This window comes from Clarias gariepinus, chromosome 7, assembly GCF_024256425.1.
Source record: "Clarias gariepinus isolate MV-2021 ecotype Netherlands chromosome 7, CGAR_prim_01v2, whole genome shotgun sequence".
Taxonomy (NCBI): Eukaryota; Metazoa; Chordata; class Actinopteri; order Siluriformes; family Clariidae; genus Clarias; species Clarias gariepinus.
In genome coordinates this window covers 35,477,002-35,500,647 of record NC_071106.1, presented here as the reverse complement: position 1 = coordinate 35,500,647, position 23,646 = coordinate 35,477,002, and the positions used below count along the sequence as shown (strand labels likewise).

General features: G+C 34.0%; 2 protein-coding genes across 2 annotated transcripts in view; both read left to right on the top strand.

Annotated features, from left to right (window-relative positions):
• Window positions 1-6,988, top strand: part of LOC128527421 (ryanodine receptor 1-like) — a 92,247-nt gene extending 85,259 nt beyond the window's left edge. The window contains exons 95-106 of the mRNA XM_053499754.1: window positions 118-369; window positions 1,337-1,467; window positions 1,620-1,662; window positions 1,806-1,939; window positions 2,025-2,085; window positions 2,170-2,316; window positions 2,628-2,762; window positions 2,846-3,002; window positions 4,046-4,110; window positions 4,240-4,340; window positions 5,289-5,340; window positions 5,422-6,988. Coding sequence (XP_053355729.1) covers window positions 118-369; window positions 1,337-1,467; window positions 1,620-1,662; window positions 1,806-1,939; window positions 2,025-2,085; window positions 2,170-2,316; window positions 2,628-2,762; window positions 2,846-3,002; window positions 4,046-4,110; window positions 4,240-4,340; window positions 5,289-5,340; window positions 5,422-5,517 — 1,374 coding nt within the window. The 3' untranslated portion in view covers window positions 5,518-6,988. The remainder of the gene's footprint in view (window positions 1-117; window positions 370-1,336; window positions 1,468-1,619; window positions 1,663-1,805; window positions 1,940-2,024; window positions 2,086-2,169; window positions 2,317-2,627; window positions 2,763-2,845; window positions 3,003-4,045; window positions 4,111-4,239; window positions 4,341-5,288; window positions 5,341-5,421) is intronic.
• Window positions 6,989-11,018: 4,030 nt separating this feature from the next.
• LOC128528271 (galectin-6-like) lies at window positions 11,019-20,823 on the top strand. The gene is made up of 15 exons (XM_053501041.1): window positions 11,019-11,107; window positions 11,201-11,289; window positions 11,726-11,924; window positions 12,684-12,797; window positions 12,921-12,938; window positions 13,517-13,567; window positions 13,662-13,688; window positions 15,895-15,921; window positions 16,004-16,039; window positions 17,170-17,196; window positions 17,352-17,387; window positions 18,257-18,286; window positions 18,793-18,881; window positions 20,369-20,534; window positions 20,641-20,823. Exons 1-15 carry the CDS (start codon window positions 11,063-11,065, stop codon window positions 20,785-20,787), a joined length of 1,101 nt encoding a protein of 366 aa, XP_053357016.1. The 5' UTR covers window positions 11,019-11,062; the 3' UTR covers window positions 20,788-20,823.
• The last annotated feature ends 2,823 nt before the right edge of the window (window positions 20,824-23,646 follow it).

The window sequence follows — 23,646 nt, the reverse complement described above, 5'->3', positions numbered from 1 at the left end:
TGAACAGATAAGAATTTACACTCAAACTGAATCAATTGTGCCTTGATAAATCTGTTCCTGTGCATGCTCTCTCTCTCTCTCTCTTGCTCTCTCTCTCCTTCACTCCCACACTCTCAGGTGTCCAGTAGCCCCCCAGGTATGGAGTTTGAAGGCTCAGGCATGTTTGAGGGCTCTGCAATGGATGACGGCTCTGGGGGTGAACCAGAGGGTTCTGGAATGGAGGAAAATGGAGAAGAAGATGATGAAGATGGGCCTCTCTATTACTTCCTGGAAGAGAGCACTGGTTACATGGAACCTGCAATGGCATTCCTCGGCATTTTACACACCATCATATCTTTCCTCTGCATTATAGGCTACAACTGTCTAAAGGTCAGTGAGGCACAAAATGTTTTGACTCTTATAGCTGTGTGTAAGCGCTCTGCATTTAATTCAATACATGGAAATACTTTTGTATGTGCAGCAAAGTAACCTTTGTTCCGCCTAAATATACTGTAAATTTAGACTTTAAGGTTCATTTAAGTTTATTTAAAACTAGCCTGCTACTTAAAAAAAATGGGACATGCAGTTGCCTATTTATAAATTAGAGCAATTTAGACAGTTCATGATGGTCTGTTTTAAAGTTTGCAAGTACATTTTACCATAAATTTGTCACTTAATGCAAAACGGGTAAATATGCAGCCTGAGGGAAAAAATATAAACATCACATTTTCTTTCATTATATATTTTGCACATTCTTGGATTTTTCTAACCCGGCTTGGGACTGTCACTGCATGCTATGGCTGGGTTGTATGGATAGTTGGGTTAAGGGTCTTGCCCAAGGATCCAACCATGGAGACCCGGCAGTGGCAGGGCTCAAAATCCTGAGTTTCTGACCAGCAACTTAGAGTCTCAATCACCTGAGCCACCGCTGCCTCCAAAAATGAAGAATGATAAACTACTTAATTCTACACTGTAAACAAATCTTGGGACATCATATGGGAATCTTTGGAGTATTTTGTGTATTCATATGAGTACGTCATCCTTAATCAGGTTGATGGAAATGGACAGTGAGTGTGCAGACTGGGTGTTATGGTTTGAGGTGGCTATGTCTAAATGCCATGAAGCATCAAGGATCACGGATTGACACTGAATTTGTGGATGACATAAACGTAAATTATACATAAGATGACAAATTGCTTTTTAGACCTGTTTACAAAGTCTATCAGATATATGTTGTTGTTTTTTTAATATTATTTTTAAAATCTTTTTTCCTTTTTGTCTGAATTTGGGTGTAGCAACATACAAGAATGCTTACCTGTGCACCCCACAAATACTCTTTCTTTTGTATGTGGTGTAGGTTCCCTTGGTTATTTTTAAAAGAGAGAAGGAGCTGGCTCGTAAGCTGGAATTTGATGGTCTTTATGTGACTGAACAGCCGGAAGATGATGACATCAAAGGCCAGTGGGACAGACTGGTCCTAAATACACCGTAAGATATGGGTTTCTGTATCATTATCATTATGTGTACCTGCACATGTGCAGAATTTATTAAGAAGAGAATAAGCCTTAAATATAGTAATAACACTCAACATAAATGTATTAATTATATGGCATTTCAAAATTCTTTTTTTTTATATACAGAACCTTCCCAAACAACTACTGGGATAAGTTTGTAAAGAGAAAGGTGAGTTTTATTTGTTCATAACCGCTCTTATTAATTAATTTGCCACAAGAAAAAACAAAAGACTGGAAAACAACATTAATTACACATTCACACAACATACAGTAAATTTTCATACAAATTCACACATTTTTGTGCACTGGCAGGTGTTAGAGAAGTATGGGGATATCTATGGCAGAGAGAGGATTGCTGAGCTGCTGGGAATGGACCTGGCATCACTGGATGTCAGTGCAATGACGCATGAGAAAAAGCATAAACCTGACAACTCCATGTTCACCTGGTACAAATCACTACACTTACCGTACTTGAAAACACAGGTGTTTACTTAATTTGATGCACTAGAAAATATATTCTTTCATTTTCAGGCTGACCGCCATCGACATCAAGTATCAAATCTGGAAGTTTGGAGTTGTTTTCACAGATAATGTACGTTTTGCCCACATGTGTGTGTTACTATCTTTCTGGCTGGATTTACCATAATCCACTAACTTGGGTTAAATCTTATTCCAGACTTTCCTTTACCTGGTGTGGTACTTGGTCATGTCCTTTCTCGGTCACTACAACAACTTCTTCTTTGCCTGTCACCTGCTGGACATTGCCATGGGTGTCAAAACGTTACGTACCATCCTGTCTTCTGTCACACACAATGGCAAGCAGGTACAGCAGAATTATGGTTTAAGTGGATATAAGTGGATATTGAAAATAAATAGGAAACTAAAAGTTTTAAAATCTTTCAAACATACTGGTGATAGAAGATTTTTGTGTTTTAAGGTTCTGAAATTTGTATTGTGTAGATTTTTGCCACTAATCGTTTTTGCCTCACCTGTTGCTATAGCAACAACTATCAATGGCAAGAATGCCATTACATATGTTAAGGGATTTAAAATTTTAAAAAATTATATATATTTTTTTTTTTGTTAAAGTATTGTTTTTCCTGCTGTTATCTTTAACATCTGTTTTGGGTGCAGCTTGTGATGACGGTGGGCTTGCTAGCTGTAGTCGTGTACCTGTACACTGTCGTAGCCTTTAACTTCTTCCGCAAGTTCTACAACAAGAGTGAAGACGAGGATGAGCCAGACATGAAGTGTGATGACATGATGACTGTAAGTAGCTACTAAAAAAAGATTTACGATTAAGCTGTTATATACAGTAGTTGACACTAATTCTGTTTTCATGCCCTTCTCAGTGCTACCTCTTCCACATGTATGTGGGAGTGAGAGCCGGCGGAGGAATAGGTGATGAGATTGAGGATCCGGCTGGAGATGAATACGAGCTGTACCGTGTCGTCTTTGACATCACTTTCTTCTTTTTCGTCATTGTCATTCTGTTGGCCATCATTCAGGGTGAGAATGTACACAGTCTCATTTATGCACAGCAAAGGAAGAGCTATTCCATTTATATTATTACAGGGACGCATTTACATATACAGTTAAATACAGTATAGCACCAAAGGTTTGTTGACACCTGATTATCACACCAATATGTGCTTTTTGAACATCTAATTCTAGATTTAGTCCTCGGACTAGATTCCCACTAGAATCTGGAGCATGGCTGTGGGAAATTGTGCTCATTTCACAAGTTCCTGCCACAAGAGCGTTAGTGAGGTTACGCACTGATGAAGTCAGTTGCTATTCTAGCAATTCAAAAAGGTTTATATTATTGCTTTTAGTTTGTCCAACCTTTGCAATCTATGCTTTTATGAAAATCTCATTGTCACAGGGTCATTGTCATGCAGGAACAGATTTGGTCCTCTTAGTCTCAGTAAAGAGAAACTGTAATGCTAAAGCATACAAAGACATTTTAAGTAATTGTTTGCTACCAAGGATGTGGGAACAGTTTGGGGAAGAAAAACATATGCATGTGACTGACTTTTGTTCCTTTTGTTTGTCCTGTTCACAGTTCCTCACGCTTTAAATTAATTGTAAAAATAGGGTTTTTTGTCTCTTGAAATTTCCATCAGTAGAACACATAGTTAACCAGAAGCTGACATTATTTCTATGTTTTGTGTTTTTTAATTTTTATTGTTAAAAGCATTCACGTTAATGTAAAGTTTAACAGAACATTAGTTATATAAACTATGAACTGGTTTGAAGCACAATAACGTTTCTGCTGGAGCATTTATCCTAGGTTAATAAAATACCTTCACTGCTGCTGTTTAATATAATGTCAGGCAATTTTTTTTTTAAATATAAAAAGTAAGCATGCCATACACTGTAAATTATAAAACATCAGGTGTACTATGGTTACTCCACATTAGTTAGTAATATAAATTTTAAGCAAATTATTATGCGTATGTGTCATTAGATTATTATTATTATTATTATCATGACTATCAACAAACCAGTATAGATGTCAGTGTTACCCACTGTATGTATATGCTGTATAGGTCTGATCATTGACGCCTTTGGTGAACTGAGAGATCAGCAGGAACAGGTCAGAGAGGACATGGAGGTACGTCTTTTCTACATTTTGTATTAATTGTTCTTTTATACGCTGTGAGGAATTGTAAATTGGAGAAGTGTGAATATAATAAGTGGCACACTAATGAATCTCTAAATGCTTATTACTGTACATGCTTAGACCAAGTGCTTCATTTGCGGAATTGGAAGTGACTACTTTGACACAACTCCGCATGGTTTCGAGACGCATACAATGGAGGAGCACAACTTAGCCAATTACATGTGAGTAAAACAATTCTGTGGTTTATAGATGCCACATTTGCACTGAACTAAGAAGATAGGGGTGGAGGTGGTATTAGTTCAGGGCACCAAAAACCTTTTAAAAATCCTGCATTTCCAATGGTCCAAGACTCAAATTATCAATAACCTTTATAAGAAGACTTTTATAATCTATATTTTTAGGATTAAGAACAACTAAATAACATTGTTCATTCTAAAGTTGAATCCAGATGCATTACCATGTAATAGATTAATAAAAATAATAATTATAACATACAATGTAAGAAACCACAGTATACCACAGCAATGTGAATTTCTAAAATCTGATTGGTTTAAATGGGATGCATTCAGAATATTGATGCATTCTGACTATATTGCCAACTATTATATATATATATATATATATATATATATATATATATATATATATATATATATATAAACATATACAGAGAGTGAGAGAGAGAATACTGTACATACACTGAAAAGAAAACATTAATACTGCATAACAATAAGACTGATTATCAATATAAACTGGTGACAAGGATTTATGTCTGTGGGGGCCAATGGCCAGACTGTTTGGTCTAATTCCACAGAAAAGCTAATGCAGCACAAATCACAAACAAAAATTTTATGCTGGCCAAGACACTAGAGCACCCAGTGCACCACAGCCCACCTGCTTAAGTCCACAGGGTCAAGCAGGCAAAAAGTTGCAAGACCACTAGTCCGACCTCCATATCCCCCAGACTGGGACCCTTGCTGCAATCATAAATTTGTATTTTTTTATCCATCAGAAATCCACCTGAGCCCATAATGTTACCTAATTTGTTTTATTATTATTATTAAAAGAGATGTCAGTGCTACCTTTAGGTTTCAGGATTTGTCTATACTTGTATATAGATCATGTCATCTCTGTTTTGATCTCTGTTTTGTTTTGTCTTGTCTTAATAGGTTCTTCCTAATGTATCTAATTAATAAAGATGAAACGGAACATACTGGACAGGTTGGTGTCACACTGCATAGGTCTTTTTTTTCTACTCTCACCTTTCTTATTTTCTTTAATCTTCATTTTTCATCCCTTTAGGAATCCTATGTGTGGAAAATGTACCAGGAGCGATGCTGGGACTTCTTTCCAGCTGGTGACTGTTTCAGAAAGCAATATGAGGATCAGCTCGGCTAGTTTTGCCATGGCCAGTGCACTAGTGCGTGTGTTAGTGAATGATTGTGTTTGCTTGGAAATTCAGACGGTGATGGATGCAAACGGGTCTGTTTCAGTGTGGCAATTTAAGAACAAACTTGAGCACACATTTACACCCCAAGCCTTTCATTTACTTGTGTTGTCAGAATAAGAGAAAGATGAATATGCAAAGTGTGTGTATTAGTGTTTCTGTCCGTGTGAGAGAGAAAGCAATAGATGGAAAGTTAAAATCCTGAATGTAAACAACGTTTCAAAAAATGCTCGAGGCTGCCATCTCTCTGTCTTGTATGTATGTTTTTTTATGGATCTTAAAACATTACAGTGCCTATTCCTGAAATAACTACAATAATGGCGGGTATGGTGATACTGCTTTATAGGATGTCAGTATTGATTTTTTAAAATAGTTTGCCTAGTTTGATTAGGAGAGAAATCAGATTGAATGTACATGTAATATATGACGTTTTTTTCTGTTATGTATGTTAAAGCTGAGGTTACAGTGTATTTACACAAATACATACTAGAGCAACAGAAACAGAGCCATATCACTGCTTAAGTCTTGCTCTACCACTATAAAACATTAACATGTGATCCTTTGAGAGGAACCTAACCAAAGGCCTTTTCCCACTATTCATTTCTTGAGACAATTTTATATGTTCTACAAAACTAACCCAAACTTTGTATGAATGTTTAATGAACTTTTGTGCACTGCAAAGTCTTAGGATGAGATCGTTTCTGTGCCATGTTCACTCACACAGAGTTTCTGAAACTCAGCTGTACAACGCCATCTTTACAGGAGAAGATTTTTTTAACCTGCATAGAAACACTGTTAACGGATAAGGAACAAATGAATGCTAGTTGAGAATGGAATTACACTGCGTCACCTGTTTTCTACTTGGATGTATAGAGTACAGCCGGCGTTCCCATCCTGTCATTTATGTCTATGACAAGAAGAACTTTAAATACTGTAGATTTAATTAACTTATTTTAACAAAAATATATAGATGTATAAATACATATATTTTTTGTTGGAGCATTGGAATATAACAGATGCAGTCCACCTTTCTGTTTTAGGTAAATATATATATTGAGTAATTTTTTTGGGATAATTACAAACAACAAAAAAAAGTACTGATTAAAGTAAAAGATGGAAAAAAATGATGAAAAAAGCATCCATTTTGCAAACAGACATCATTTTTGATTGTGCCAAAACACTTCTGGTCTTACTTTTAAATCAATTGCATATCTTTTTTTTCACATTAGCGAAATTAATGATATTAGATCTTTATTATTTGTGTTTTAAAAGTAAGCCACACTATACACAGACACACACACATGGAAACACACTTACTTTCCATGTTTGCGGGAAGTGTGAAAGGGTGTCCAATGTGTGAAGAATAGAGATTTCTTTTCTTTAAATCTCACTGTGTTTCAATAAAATAATATTTTAGGAGCACTTCTGATTCACTCTATTTTTTTCATTAAAAAAAAACAACAACCCGTTATGTCACTGATTCTTGAAGTCCAACATCTTTGTTAAAGGAATTAATACATACAGTACACTGATGTAGCCTGGCAAGAGTGAACCCGCACAGGACACAGTAATGTCTTTTGGGTTTTTGTATTTGTACTCGAAGCTGAGCCTCGCAAAAGAAAAAAGAAAGAAAGAAAAAAAAAAAAACGCTGTTCATTAAAGACATACAAAAATAACTGTTGTTGCTCTCCCTGATAAAACAACAGAAATGACACATTCCACTGTCAACAATCTTACATATCACAGTGTTTGTATAAAAAGTACTTTACAACAATGAACGCAAATTTTTTTTATTAAAACTGTTTAGTAAATACACTTATGCACAGGTTATCTTGTGGCAGACTTCTCGTGAGTCATATTTTAAACATTTCATGTTGACATCCAACATAAATAACAATATTAGCCACTAACATCCAACAGTATTTCTGTATACCACACTTTTGAACATTGCTAACACATTATTTTGATGCAACTGGCACACTTTACAGCATATTTACCTGATAAAACAATCAGATGCACCTGGAACATAATGTACTTCAATGCACTACTTGCACACATACTTCCGCGTTCTTTTCAATAGGGCTCAGTCAGTTCCGGTTTAGCAATGGCTACGTTCTACACCCGCTGTCTCCAGGATCTCCCACGGATTAACGTTACTGATGTGTATCGTATTTGCAAAACAAACATATTTTATAAGAATATATACTATATAAGAACTTATTAAAGTCAAAGTCAACTTTATTGTCAATTCTGCCACATGTACAGGACATACAGAGTATTGAAATTACTCTCAGACCCTTGATGGATAACAGATAACATTATATACATAGTAGAACTAATTTTGTATTTTAAAAGTAGAATTTTAAAAATACAAAGAAAAATATGAATAAATACAATTATACATATAATATAAAAAAAAATATACAATATACAAGTAAGGGCACATGGCAGAGAGTGCAAACCAGACAGAGTAGTGCAAATGCAGACATACTGTATAGTGTAAATAAAAACTTAAAGTTCCATTAAACTTCGCAGAAGATGTACACAGCGGAACACAACAGTGAGGGCAATGGAAATAATCATTTTATCAATACTATGTAACATATAAACTGCCAATCATTTGATAAGCTTAATAAGCAAACTCCTGGGCTCTTGGAAGTAAGAAATCTGGAGGGTGAGAGTTTTTTTTAATAAGTACTGTTCTCCAGATTATAATCTAAAATGTACAATTAATGTAAACCATTAATTAACTTCCATGTAATTTAAGATGTGCAAAAATCTTACACAGTGATGTTATTTGGATTTAATAAGATAGGTATAAAACATTTAAAATCTGGTTTTAATCTATGTATTGATGCTATTTTGGAAATTTCAGCTAAGAAATTATTTACCTCAATACCCATTAACAGAGTTGGCAAGTGATGTACTGTACTGTAGTACAACTACAAGTATTTTTTGTGTATATGTACATTACTTGAGGATTTTCCATAGGCAATACTTTTTACTTCTACTAACTGTGTTTCATAAAAACATCCCTCAATTTTAAATATTGATTAGTTACTTTCGACTTTGACAATTACACAAAAGAGAATCAATTTTCTCATATAAACATAAGCATTTACACTGTCACTCACACCATATCACAATGAGCAGCATCCCACATGGGCTGTGGTAAAAGTGAAAAAAAAAAAATGAATACTTGAAGTTTCAGGACTAATAACTCACAAACAAAACCATGCTCGGAAAAACAATGAAGCTTCATTATAATTATAGTAAGGTTAAATAACATCGCTTTCTATGTAAAGCCGTTTGTGAGAAGACTAAGTAGGGACTGTTTATAAAAAGTACATAAACAAAAGTACAGTAAGACTATAAAAATATAAAAAAGTAATTCTGTGGAAATTTGTAAAAAGCCCTGGTCTGGAGGCCGTTAATGTATCATGGTCTAGTGACATCTACCACATAAGGGTGTACGGGTGAAGTTATTAAATCCCCCCCCCCCCAATAATATAATAATAATCCACCAAATTAAGCAAAAATGCATTTTCATAAATTTAGTGCAGCATAATAAATTTAGTATAGTCTACGAATCAGTTCGCCCGCTTACTATACAAAGAAATGAAAGGTCTGTAATTTTTTTATTATGGATTTAAAGGATAGAGATAGAGTTGTAATGAAAAATACAGAAAAAAAAAATGCATGATATAAATACACCTCTTCAATTTTAAATACTAAAATAGGTATTTGATCCTCAAGAAAAACATGATTTGGTATTTGATGGAGGAACCCTTGCACAGAGGTAAGATGTTTCTCAATGTTAATGGATCTCTGGCTTTTTCCTACGATATAAAAACAAGGCAAGGAGTATAGCTTGAAGTCTTGAAAGTCTTCAGAGAAGAGTCAAATGGTGGCCGCTAAACACGGAATAGTGGCATGTAAGTGGGGTCATGTAATGTGCTCCAGGTACTTCAAAGGCGCAGAACTGAATGTTGCCGCCTGTCATTGCTCTGCAGGCTTTTGCCCATATGGCAGCTGAGCACTGCCTCCAGACCCATACGTGCACACCTTTAACAATTTTTTCCCCTTTTTTACTTTTCTCACTCCTTAGACCCTCTCCCTTCCCATCTCCAAATAAAATTACCTTTTTCCATAAGACCTCTATTTGTGTCTGTATATCTATGGTGCCACCCATGCATAAACCAGTTCCACTAACTAGCTAACATTCTGAACAGGCGAGTTATGAATTTTTATGCATTTGGTGTGTGTTTCATGCTTATAACAATTTATTTTATTACCAGTCCATGCCAGGCTCCGCACGATTCAAAAAACGATCTTCCCACGCCGTGTCTCCTGCCCTCTTGTATCCTTGTCTCCTCGTCTCTCCAGTCGCCGTGTTCTGTGTACCATTTCCACCATTTATCATCATCCGTCCACCAACTCCGACACCATATCAGATAAGACTTTCTGGTTCACTCTCTTTACCCACATCTCATTCAAAACAGTTAATATTAATTAATAATAAAAGTGCCCGTTCGGGTTTACTATATTCCTGTCTGTGGAGTCTGTCATTCCATAACACCGTCCTATGACTATAAAGTTTTAATCCATTATTTAATCATATTTTTATAATATAATTTAATCATATTGTATTGTTATTGTAGACCCTAATAACCTGTATTATATATGGTACAAATATTATCAACTAGCTGGATAAGTACTGAAATATGATTACAGTGCTTTCTCCCATTCATATAGTTAAGGTCAATTAAAAATACTGTTTATAAGTAACTCCGTCAGGCATATATTCAGGAGAATCTACAAATATAAAAATCTATGAATATAAAATTAATCTATAAACATAAATATAAAAACTTAATTATATATTAAAGTTTGATATAGAAACAAGTTGCTTTGTTGATTTTTCTTGTGTTTCATGTCATTTATGTAATTTGGCCAAGTCTCGCTGCAACTTTAAACTCAGTAACTCTGTCCTGTTCAGACCCTGTACAACTCTGCATTCGTGAGCGGGCATGCTACAGTATATGGCATGTTTACTCAAGGAGTGTAAAATTTTTTTAAAGAGAATTTAGATAGATATAAATGCCATTTTACCAATGAAAAAAATGTTACATTAATCAAGTGTCAAGTGTAAGTAATGAACTAATTGCTCATAATTTCCACTAACCTTTTGAACCGCAACTGATTTTTGTACCGTGCAGTACAGTACATGACGCATTAAACGAAACCTTTGCAAAAACACATATGAAACTGACTAGTTGCCCCAGTTGCTCAGCTTTGCCTGCTTATCTAGACTGGTCAGTCAAGTTTAGTATGCTGATAATGGTGTTAGTGCAAATAAAGCAGTGTGTATATGAGAACAGAACAATGTGCCACCCATTAGGCATGGATATAAAAGTGAGTGACTGATTTTACTGTTTCAATTCGCCAGGCAGCACGTTTTTCCTCTCTTCGAGATACAGTTGAAATTTAGGAAGCATGGCTTTTGTGGCACCACCAGGCTACCAGCCTATTTATAATCCAGTGAGTAAATATTTACTGTCTATCTTACAGTAGTAATATTATTTACTGTAGTTTTAGCTGTGTGTGTGTGTTGTTTTTTTTTTTTTCCTTTAGTGCATCCCACACAGAGGTCCGATCTTGGGTGGTCTAAGGCCAGGAATGTCGCTGTATATCCAGGGAAAGATTCATCATCACATTAGAAGGTAGGCATTATTTTAGGAGATAAAAAAAGGGACCAAGCATTTTGTTATATTATATTTCTTTTCTGTTGTATTATGTTTGCAAATGTTTTAATAAAGGCTATCTTACACTATGTCACTTATGCCACCCAGTCATGGAATCCACACAGAATCCCTCCCCCCACACACAAAATCACTAGTCACTCTGTGTACTTAAAGGTGTTTCAGTTTGTTTTTTCATATCACAATGAGAGCATGACGTTGGTAATATTAAAACAAATCAAATACAATAAACCTACCAAGCTCACATTAATACAAAACTGATAAACTTCATTTTTGTTTCATCACTGTTTCTATAAGCATAGTGACTGAATGGGCTAGAATGGAGTATTATTTACTTTATCATTATTTATGTTTGATGGAAATAAATAATTCTAGCTGTATATGTCACCCCTAACAGGTTTCATGTGAATCTGCAATGTGGTGAATTTGATGGATGCGATATTGCTTTGCACATAAACCCTCATTTTTGGGAAAAAGTGGTCTTTAACACTTTCCAGAATGGCATGTGGGAAGGAGAGGAGAAAGTCCATCACATGCCATTCCACAAGGGAGAGCATTTTGAGATGGTTATTGTTGTCAGCATGGAGGGCTATCAGGTGCGTTTATTAACTTTGCTATTTTTAAATGTCTGATAAGGCAGATGCTATTGAAAGGGCTATCACTAGTTCTAGTCGATGATCAATTGAGAGAAACATGTATGCGATCGATGTTGATAACTGTGCATGCTCATGATATGATAGTGCATGCTCATGATATGATAGTGTGTGATTAATTTGATACATATTCTGATATGTAACTACAGTATTAAATGCATTTAAATGCATTCATGTTGGCAACAGCAAATAATGACAGAAATGACCTCATTAAATAGAGATTTTACAGGTTTTGTAATAAGTAATAAGTTGCAGTCTTTGCAGTTACTGTAGCTAATTGCACATGTTCATATTGTGATTAAAATGTTTGTGATTAATTGTGCAGAACAAAATTTGTACTACGTTTATACTTATAACATAACTCTTAAAGGTAGCAATTTGATTTAGCTCAATGGGGCTGCAGAAGCGTCAAAAGAGTCTTAGCTGAACTTTTTCAATTTTATTTGCACGGAAGTGGGGCTGTGGAAATTTTTTTAGTTACCTACATTTTTTTTTAATAGACAGCCTTGAAAAACTAAAACAATCTATCAATTATGACAATTTGTCAATTATCAATTGATTTCTTTAAACCTATGATAAATTATGGATTGGTTACTAACTCCCATCATTAGTAGATGCTATTATATAATCAGGGTTTATTTGTTCTACTATAATAACCAGAAATTTGTATGTAAAAGCTGACATGCTGTCATTAATATACAGGTGACCGTGAATGGGCGAGAGTTTTATTTCTTTCAGCACAGAATACCTTTGGAACGGGTGTGTGTCTTGGAGATTGCTGGAGATATGTCCATTGATAGTATCAACATTATTGGGGTAAGGATGTACTCTGTTTTTTTTTTTTTTTCTGATTGATTGATTGTATGCTAATTTTTTAATATTAAACTAGACCAAAGCTGCTGAGATTTTACAAACTGTAATGCATTTTTCTTTTTTTAGGGCATGCAGGGCATGGGGGTAAGTTTGATTGCTTGTTTGTTTTTTAGGGGCGTTTGAACTCGGGATTATGTAAATTTTATAAAGTTAAATTCATAATGCGAATTTGGTGGGGAAGAAACTTGCCCATGAAGCACAGCTAAAACAAAGCACTTTTAAAAGTCATTGTGGTTTGTCACAGAACAGGTTTGGTGAGGGGAAAAAAGAACAGGTGTGCTGATATAAAATGTATCAGCACATATATTGTAGGGTTTCATAATAGCTTTTTGCCTAAAGATGTTATTGCTTCAGAATCTAATTCAATATAGACAGAACAGATAAATGTACATACTGTTAAGTGTGGGAGTTCATGGTAGTGTAAATAACAGTAATGTTCATCCTTATGAACAGTATGACTATTTATATGATACATAGTAGATAAACAGTCATGTGTGAAAGTAAAGTTGAACATTTCCTAAATATCAGGATAAAAGGTCAATTCTAAATAATTTGTTTAATTGAGTTATTATTATTTTTTCATAACTTGATGACATACAGCACTTGACACTGAATAAATGTAACAAGCCAGAAGGGTATGAAAATGTTTCTCTGTTTTTCAGCCTACACAGGGAGGATGGCAAGGTGGAATGGGAGGTGGCATGGGCATGGGGGTGAGTGCATGAATTAATGGCCTAAGTCTGAGTTTGTTATCATTTAAATCAAGGATATGTTATAATTATATACTAATTTGCTTACCTGCTGCAGGGAGGTTATCCTAGAGGTGGCGCTGATGTAAGTCTATTTTTTTCTGTTACCTTAAAATTAACATGACCATATCTGTAAAATGTACTATCATTATTCATTTGTGTTTTTGTATATTAAGTTGAAAGTAATCATTTATCTTATACTAGGTTTTTTTTTTTTTTTTTTTTTTATGTGAGTAACTTAGGCTAATCAATATTTTCTATAGAATGTCCTGGCAAGATTCACCCCTGTTTTTGGGTCAAGTTCCAAAAAAAAAAAAAAAAAACATTATAACGCCTGCATGAATTTCTGTGAAGATTTTCTTACTATTCCCCATTATTATTTTTTAAAAAAGAAAACCTTCCCAGAACATTGCAAAAGCATACATATAAACTGATAAATAATAATTGGCTGTGAATTTAAAAGAAACATGTTGTAAGAATTATATTCGCACTGTAACACCCCATGCACACACAAAAATATTCAGGGATTAGACTTTTCTTTTCAGGGAGTAGACTTTTTTTTTTTAATAAAAAAAAGTCTATTCCCTGAAAATATTGAGCAAAAGTGGTTGTAGTTAGTTATGTTAAGTTTTGCTGAAAATCGCTTCATTTTTTTTGCTCTATATATATACTGTACATCCTTCACTGCTAAAATATTTCAATGTTGTAACTCCTAAATACAGTCATGCATAAAAGTTAGTTCCCGCTTTTTCATTTATTTATTAATTTTATTAAAAAAAAATATATTAAATTAATATACCTTCAGAGGAACAATGGCAGCACAATTAGAAGAAGACTGAACAAGTTCAGTATAGGGAGAGAACCTCTCCTGTCTAAAAGGAACATGGAAGCCTGACTAAGAATTACAAAACTGCATCTGAAAAAAATCACAAGCTCCTGAAACAATGTTCTATGGACAAAACGAAACCAAAGTGAAGTTACCTTGTCTTGATGCCCAGCATTTCAGCAGAAACATCTCATATACACTGTTGAACACAGCGGTGGAGGGGTAATGCTTGGGGCTTATTTTTGCAGCCACAGGACCTGGGTTTGTTGCAGTCATTAAGTCGACCATGAAGTCTTCTGGATACCAGAGTATTCTGTAGGCAAATATGAGACCATTTGGTGGACAGCTAGTCGAAAGTGGGTCACGCAACAAGAAAATGATCTGAAGCACGTCAGTCAATCCACATCATAATAGCTAAAAAATGAAATAATCAAGGTTCTAAAATTGCCGAGTCAAAGTTCAGACCTCAACCCACTTAAAATTCTGTAGCAGGACCTTAACAGAGCTGTGTATGGGCAAATGCCCAAAAACCTCAATGAACTAAAGCAATGTTGTAAAGAATAATGGACCAAAATAATATAAGAGATTGATTACTTCATGTTACTGCTGCTAAAGGTGGACCTACAAGCTATTGTATCAGGGGGTTACTTACTATGGCCCACATGATCTTTGTTCTTTTTTGTGTTATTTTAAAAATAAATAAATTATGGCACAGTAAAAAACATTATGTCTTAACATTAATAACATAAACTTACAACAACATTAAACCTCTGTGATTAAATAATTTGTATTACGTTTTTACCACCCAAAAAAAAAATAATTAAAAGAGGGGCACTTATGAATGGTCCAATTAATTTTTTTTTCTTTTTTTTTTGACAGGTGTAGTAAGGATTAATGTATGCTCATGATAATATACAAAATTGTTTTTTGTTCTTGTTTTTTATTCAAATTTAAATATTATTTGTCACATACACAATTATACACAGTACGATATGCAGTGAAATGCTTATACGACCGTGTATACGTATAACGTTCACGTTAGAAATAAATATAATAAAAAGAAATACTAAAGAAAATAGGTAAAATAAACTGTACAAATAAGAGCATACTAAAAATATTACAAAATATAGAAATATAGAAGAAAAAAAGTAGTAAGTAATTTATTTATTTATTTATTTTCCTTTTATCCTGTTAGATCTTGTTCTAAATTTACTTTTTAGCAAACATGTGTATGCTGGAAACAGTTTACAATATATGTAGAGTAAGGTTACAATTGGAACCAAAGTGCTTCATAATTTATGGATTTTGAGCTTTCAGTAACATCAGTTGAGTTGAGTTTGAGTTGTGCTTAAAATGGTATGTACAATATTTCAAGAAACCTCCCGGATAAAAAACCCATTGGACATGTGATACTATGTGAATTTCTTATATGGGGCATTTTTTAATCAGTACTTATTTTTAACAGGTATATTATCCTGGTGGTGGAGTAGAGGTGTGTATGTGTATAATACCATAAGTTGTTCATATTTAGGCATGAACGAACTCCCAAAATACTTAACATATTGTGCTTGCAGGGAGGCTATCCAGGAGGTGGAATGGGTGGCATGATGGTAAGATGCTGTGTGTGTGTGTGTGTGTGTGTGTGTGTGTGTGTGTGTGTGTGTGTGTGTGTGTGTGTGTGTTTGTTTATAACATTAATCCATAAATTATACGACAGTGCTGTTAAGTTCTTAAATTGGATTGGTCAGAATTGCTACAAAATGTGTTCTTACTGAAAAATAAATTCATAAAAATTATTATGGTTGCTTGATTCTGCCAGACCAAGAATCAAGAAAACACCCACTGTGACTAAATGAAAAATATTAAAAGATCTCAAAAAGCAACATAATGTTGCAATCTATCTAATCTAAAAGTGTAATTAATGTGCATAAGCCTGGAAAAGGCTTCACAAATGGAGAAAACCTGGAACAGTGGTGAACCTTCCTAGAAGTGGCCGGCCTACCAAAATTAATCCAAAGGCACAACAACGACTCATCCAGGAGAACTGCAGGCCACAACTGCCTTAGTTAGGGTCAGTGTTCGTAATTTAACACTAAGAAAGAGACTGGGCAAAAATGGCATCGATAGGAGAGTTCCAGGGCATAATCCACTGCTGATTAAAAAGAACACAATTTCCTGTCTCATATTTGCCAGAAATATCTTTCTTATACTTAAGACTTTAGGCAAAATATTCAGATTGAATAGATGGAAAAATAGTAGAACCTTTTGGATGGTGTGCGTTCCGTTAAACTATTAAAAATCAAGATTTTGGAGTGGCCTAGTCAACGTTTAGACTTAGATTAAGATTATGTGGCTTGACCTTAAACTCTTCAATGTGACTGTATAAATTGGAATACTGAACTGTATTCATTACTGTTCTGTCTGCTTTTGAGTCCTTCAGCCTGCCCAACCCAGGCACCCTCGTGACATTCATAAAGTATTTATACTGTATGAATAGTAACCCACTCAAAATAAAACATTTAGGTATTTTGATATATTGGATTTTTAAACTGTAAGTCATTAAAATTAAAACAAAGGCTTGAAACATTTCACTTTGCATCTATAGATTTTAGGTCTATATGATAGTTTCATATATTAAGTCAGAGAAAAAAAAAAAACAACGTTTTTTTTAGATACACTATGTATCTATGTATATATGTATGTATGTATTATTTTTGTTTCTTTTTTTCCCTTTTTTTAGGAAAGTTATCCAGGACCTGGATTTCAGGTAAGCTGAGATTTCTATAAATGTTTATCTGTTTATATTCATGGTATCCACCACACAGTAATTGGTTTATCAAATTATGTATTAATTGATTGTCAAAACAGACATTCAGTACTTGTTTTAATATATTTGTAATAACTAAAAAAAAATTCTTGAAGGGAGGAAGCATGGGGTTTCCAGGAGCAAATCTGCCAGTAAGTACATGTTTTTCCAATAACATACAGTATCTAAGATGATGGTTTACCACTTTCCTTCCAGGTTTTAAAAATGTGTTTTTATAGCTTCTGACATGGTTGCTTAAGAAATAAGAAGCTACTTGCTGCATCATTTAGGATTAAGTAGTTTCTTTAAAGCTGAACTATATTAATCGCCTTAATAATGTCCAGTAAAAGGCTCTTAATTATTTGCTTAATTGAATTCAGGCAGTGCTTTTTATTTATTTATTTATCTATTTATTTATTTATTACATCTGGTGGCACAATGTCCTAGTGGTTAGCACTGTCACCTTGCACCTCCAGGGTCCAGGTTCGAATTTCACCTTGGTCTGTGTGCATGGAGTTTGCATGTTCTCGCTGTCTCATGTTCTCACACCCTTAGCAGCTGTTGTATGTAGATATGCCGGTCTGTTAACGGATGTGTGAATCTACAGTATGTGAAAGGTGCAGCACCACAACATACTACAGTATATGTATAACACGTAACAGAAGCCAAAACTTGGACCTTGTCAGAAATATCCATGTATAATTATTATGTTATGTATGATTTTCATTTATTTTGCAACTAAAGGATACACTCAAGTTTATTTTAAGAAAACATGAAAATTTACCTAAATGCTACTGGAGGTTTATTTCAGTCTTGAGTATAAACATCACCCTGTTATGAATGCCTATACTGTATCTTTACATTTACGTACAGAATTTAGCAGATGCTTCTACCCAAATCAACTTATCTTTGAAATTGCTTTGTTGCAGCAGTACTGCAAAATGATTTATTTTAAGCCAGTGTCAAAATTGTTTAATGGAATTTCATACTATATATATATTTTTTGCTTATTTGCCATCAGGTAATGGGAATGCAGCCTATCTTCAACCCTGTACGTAGAAAAACATGGTTTTATTTTTTGGTTTGGATAATGTTTGAAATAACTTTGAAAAAAGCCATGAAGGCTATAAAAGCAGACATTTTTATTACATTCCATAACCTTTACCTAAACCTGTTACTTAAAAAGCATTCAAACAGTTTTCAAATAGTTTTTTTTATCAATTGTCCCAAATCATACTTTGTATTAGGCGTTCCATAAAATTTGATTAAGTAAAAATGGCTTATCTGATTTAAGATTCAGAATGTGGCAAATATAAAGAACTGTACACAACTGTCAGATCATGTTTTTAAAGATCACGTTAAATGACATTTATGTGTTTGTTTGCAGATGAACCCTTCACACCTTAACTAGAAAGTAATAATACATAAAACATGCCATTGATGCCCTTAAAGACTTTACCATGGATTATTTTTTCTATATATAAAACAATACAGTATATTCTGTATATACTTTACATAACAAGTGTATGTCAAATGTTAACTGTTGTTTTTATGTAGGCCATTCCCTATTCAGATATGATCCCTGGTGGTATGGTATCCAGAAGGACCATTATCCTTAGAGGCTTTGTGCCATATGGAGCGGGGAGGTATGTAGATAATTGAATTTGGTTAAAACATGTCAGTTTTTGCCTTTATATTTCTGAATCTTAGGCCAATTATTATTGTGTGGGGACCCACAATGCCCACCCCAAAAAAATACAAATAAAAATAACACACACTAATATTTTGTTGGCCCTTTTTGACTTTGATTGTGGCACATATTTAGCACACATAATCATTTTAATAAGCTCATCAATGTCACAACATTTATTTTCATCCAGAGTCACCTTTACTTTCTCTGCGAAAATCTTGTATATAAAAGATTCTTAATGAGGTTAGATAAGTCTACACCTTATGGGGGACAGGCCATGTGTAAAAAAGATGTCTCATTCTCCATGAACAACTTTTTCACTGTTTAAGCTTAATGAATCCTGGCATCATTATCATTAAATATGTCAGTGCCATCAGGAAAGAAAAAAATTATTTGATGGAAAAATCTCATCGTTGGTGCATAACGTTGTCAAACCCAGACCTGATCAAAAACATATTTGGCATTAGGCATGATGGGTGCATCACTACATCGGCCTCTCTTTTTTTCACGAGATGCAGACACCTATTAATCTGGAACAGGGTAAATCTTGACTCATCAGATCACACCAGTTCTCTATAGTACATTCTTTACACTCCCTAGCAAATTGAGTCCTTTTTTAAATCTTTTATTAGCCAATTTTTTATTGTCATAAAAATGTGAAAATATGAAAATAATCATGAAAATAATTTTATCTAGGCTCACCTCACTCTAAAGGCAAGATAGCTGTTTAGTCCTGTTTCACTATTATACATACCCTTTTTTATTATTCATTTATTCATTCATTCATTCATTTATTTATTTATTTATTTATTTATTTATTTATTTATTTGTCAAGCAGTGTAAACTGTACATAAGTATATAGCTTCTTTGGAAATTATAGACATATTTTTCTAATCTCTCAAATGGAGGAGAGGCAGCATGCAAGTGGAGAAAGTCATTAAGTTTTAGTTTAATAAGAAATAAGAAATTTAAAAAATCATATCTATTTTACTTAATTTATTTCTTTGCCAGTACTATTAATGACAGGATTTATAAGTGATATTCTAAACATTATATATATAATTTAGAAACTATGGACTGGGCTAGTGCTAATGCTTATGCTAATCAACATAAGTCATAAACAATTCACATAAACTAAACAGCAAAACTCAACAGTACAAAAAATTAAACAAGACAAATAGACACAAGACAAAGAAACCAACTTAAACAAGGACTATATATAGACAGTCTAATCAAGTAAATTAGACAGGTACAGATAATTACAATAACATGGCTGGAGTGCAGTGTACAGTATGCTAAGTAATGCGGTCCTGAGGTGTATATCAACATAAATGTCTCAAAACACCGGTGACAAAACAAAAAGCAAGCAATAAAATATTAGATCATCTCACCTAGTCATATCTAATAAAATAGTTATGAGTATATTTTTGCTGTACTTTGCAGATTTTGCATTAATTTTGTAGTTGGAGGATCACGAGACATAGCTTTTCACATCAGCCCTCGCATTAGAGAGGGAGTGGTAGTCCGTAACAGCTGTATTGGCGGCTTCTGGGGTACAGAAGAAGTAGATATCAACTTCAACCCCTTCATGGAAGGACAGTACTTTGAGGTACAGTAATGAATCTAAAGCAAGATATTTTTTATTTATTCTTCTCGGTGTTGTAGTTCCATCAATAATCAATCTCATTTTCTTTCATTTGCATTGGTATTTGCAGATCTCTATTCGCTGTGGTGAAGACAAGTTTAAGGTGTATGTCAATGGGCAGCACATGTGTAATTTCTACCACCGATTCCAGGCTTACAATCAGATTGATATGCTGGAGGTACAGGGAGATGTCCAGCTCTCATACATCCACTACTGAATTTGCCTTCTCGGTGCACCTCACTGTTCCTGCGTTAGCTTTTACAGTAGCAACATCAGTGTAATGAACAGCAATGAAACCTGTTTTACTATGCACAGATAATGCAACCTATACGTGTGGTGTGTTCAGATTAGCTAGATTAAATTTAGTTTAACAGATACATACATGTTTCAGTGTTTTTTTTTTTGTTTTGTTACTATACTGGTGATAACAATCAGTGATAACAATGAAGCCAGCAATGTAGGTCAAAGAGACTTCCTGGCTATTTATTACAAGCCTCTGCTACAACCTAGTACATGCAAATATTAAATTCGAGACAATGCACCATAACTATTGAACACTATTTTCTTTTGCTATTGGTAAAAAAAAAAAAAAAAAAACCCTTGTGGCTAACCACAGACGTCCCTACTACTAGCTGTAATCTATACCTTCCCATTAAATCACTTCATGACTTTTCAGATATGGGATGTGTAACATGTCGAGATTTATCATTTAATGAGAACTAAATCTCTCTGTCATTCAGGTATAACTCATTTTAATGTAACTGTTCCCATGACTTCATTCAGATATATTTCTACATGTTGTTACAATGTTTAGCATTCTCACGACATTCTACAGTTGCTCAACTGGCATATAATTTTACTCAAAGTTGCACGATTGACAAAACACTGGGTAAATAATGTTGAAAAAACGCTTTCTTCTGGTAGTACTTTAATATCCTAAAGTCTCATTTGTTATTAGCAGTAAATTGAATATGTTTCTTTGTGCTTCCACGGGTGTCTCCCAGTTGTTTATTCTTCAATATTATTATAACTGTGTCAAGGGCAGATAATCATCCATGTTTATCAATTTACTAACTAATGTACTAATGTCCCTGACAGGATTTCCATAAGGAATTATAAGTCATATCTATATTACTTAAAAAATTTTATTGACAGTATTATTTATGACAGGATGTATAAGTGATATTCTAAATTGCTTATATTCCATAACAGCCAAAACATGCTAAGCTGACAGATAAAAGATGCTAAGCTGACATTTTCAGTTCTTTCCACAAATTTTCTGTTGGATTGAGGTCAGAACCACGACTTAAGTCATTAAGTCAATTCTCCTTACATTTGGAACTATACTTGGGTCATTGTTCAATTTGAAGAACCTTGAACTTTATTGTTGATGTTAGATTGGTGATGGAGGGAGCTGATGAGCTTCTATGCAGGACAGGTACTGTAGAACACATTAAATCTCCTGAGCCCCACGCCTCACTATCCTTTTAGTTACTTAAATCCATGCTCTACCACATTTCTCTGTTCTTTCCCATTTTGCTAAGATCTTTTCATTTAAATACGGCATATACAAGGAGCATAGAATTCTGTATAATTTAGGATAATGTAGCTCTAAAACTGATAGAAGCAAACAACATTCACTAACTCATTACCTCGCATTAGGAGCTCTTTGTTTCTAAAATCTTGAGCTGTGGATTATACAATATAATTAAGGTAACCCTGCTGAACATTACAGGTGTATACAGAAAGTGCATTCAAAGTGCATTCAATGGTTTTAACCAATTAACATTTAGAAGAAAGTTAATAACTAGAAGCAAATGCATAATATAAAATATTTCACCTAAAATTACCTGGTTTGGTTCATATATGATTGTGTGATTATTGTGTTTTTAAGGGTATTAAGTGCTCCTTTGCTGACCCTTTAAATTGAGTGTGTGGGTAAATATATTCTTTACACTAATTAAAAGGGGTTACAGTGGGATTTGGCAGGTGGTGAAACCCTAAAACCCAGTGTACTGATGCAGTGGTTTGTGACTGTCTGACATTCCATTGTTGGGCAGCAGAGGGTAACACACTCACTGGGTGAATACATACTCATTTATATTATATATATATATTGTGCAGACATGGCATTTGGTAATGACAATGGTCCTGGCTCCGTAAGAAGCATATGGACTGTTTAAAAGCAAAATAACTGGTCTTTGAGGGTCAGAAATCTGGCTGATAAGCAAGTAATTAAATACTTATTTGACACAGTAATTCACAAACAAATTACTTTGATTTCCGGATTTTTCTTTTTAGATTCTGTCTCTCACAGTGGAAATGCACCTATGGTGAAAATTGTAGGCCCCTCCATGATTTCTAACTAAGAGAACTTGCAAAATCACAAGGTGATCAAATACTCATTGACCTCACTGTATTTCTTTATAGCATTTTGATCCAAACCATGTTTCAACTTTGCGTAATCAAGAAATAAATTTTTTGAAAAATAGGTTTTCCTATTGAGACCATACAAGTGTACCCCCATGAGCTTCTTTGATGCTTCTCCTCAGGTATAGCGTGTATTAAATTGAATTGACTTCAATAACAGGGGATATGCAATGCGTTTAAAAAAAAAAAAACAATTAGATACTATCATCATTTTTAGCATCACACTCCTTAAAAAGGGTGCAAATCTTAAAATCTTAAAAATAAAAAAAATTCTACTGAAACTTTCCACCCAAAATTATTTTGTTGAGGTTGAAGACAATGTTCAAAATATGAGCAGATTATCCTCCATGCTAAAACTATTATTATAGCTAAACTGTACCAAGAGGACAGTGTTTCTCACAGGTATTTGGTAATATAAAAAATTATTAAAAACCTTTTTTTGCTACTTATGACAAGATTTTTAAGTAATATTTCTAATCCTCTCAGTGATAACCTAACAGGATTTCTCATAAATTAGTACATGGATTTATAGATAATGCTAACCATTTAAATAATATGGGCTAAACAGGCAGGATTTTTGAATCATAACTATGAATGATTAAAATATTCAATGCTAATGACTATCAGCTGATACAAGCTAACATGA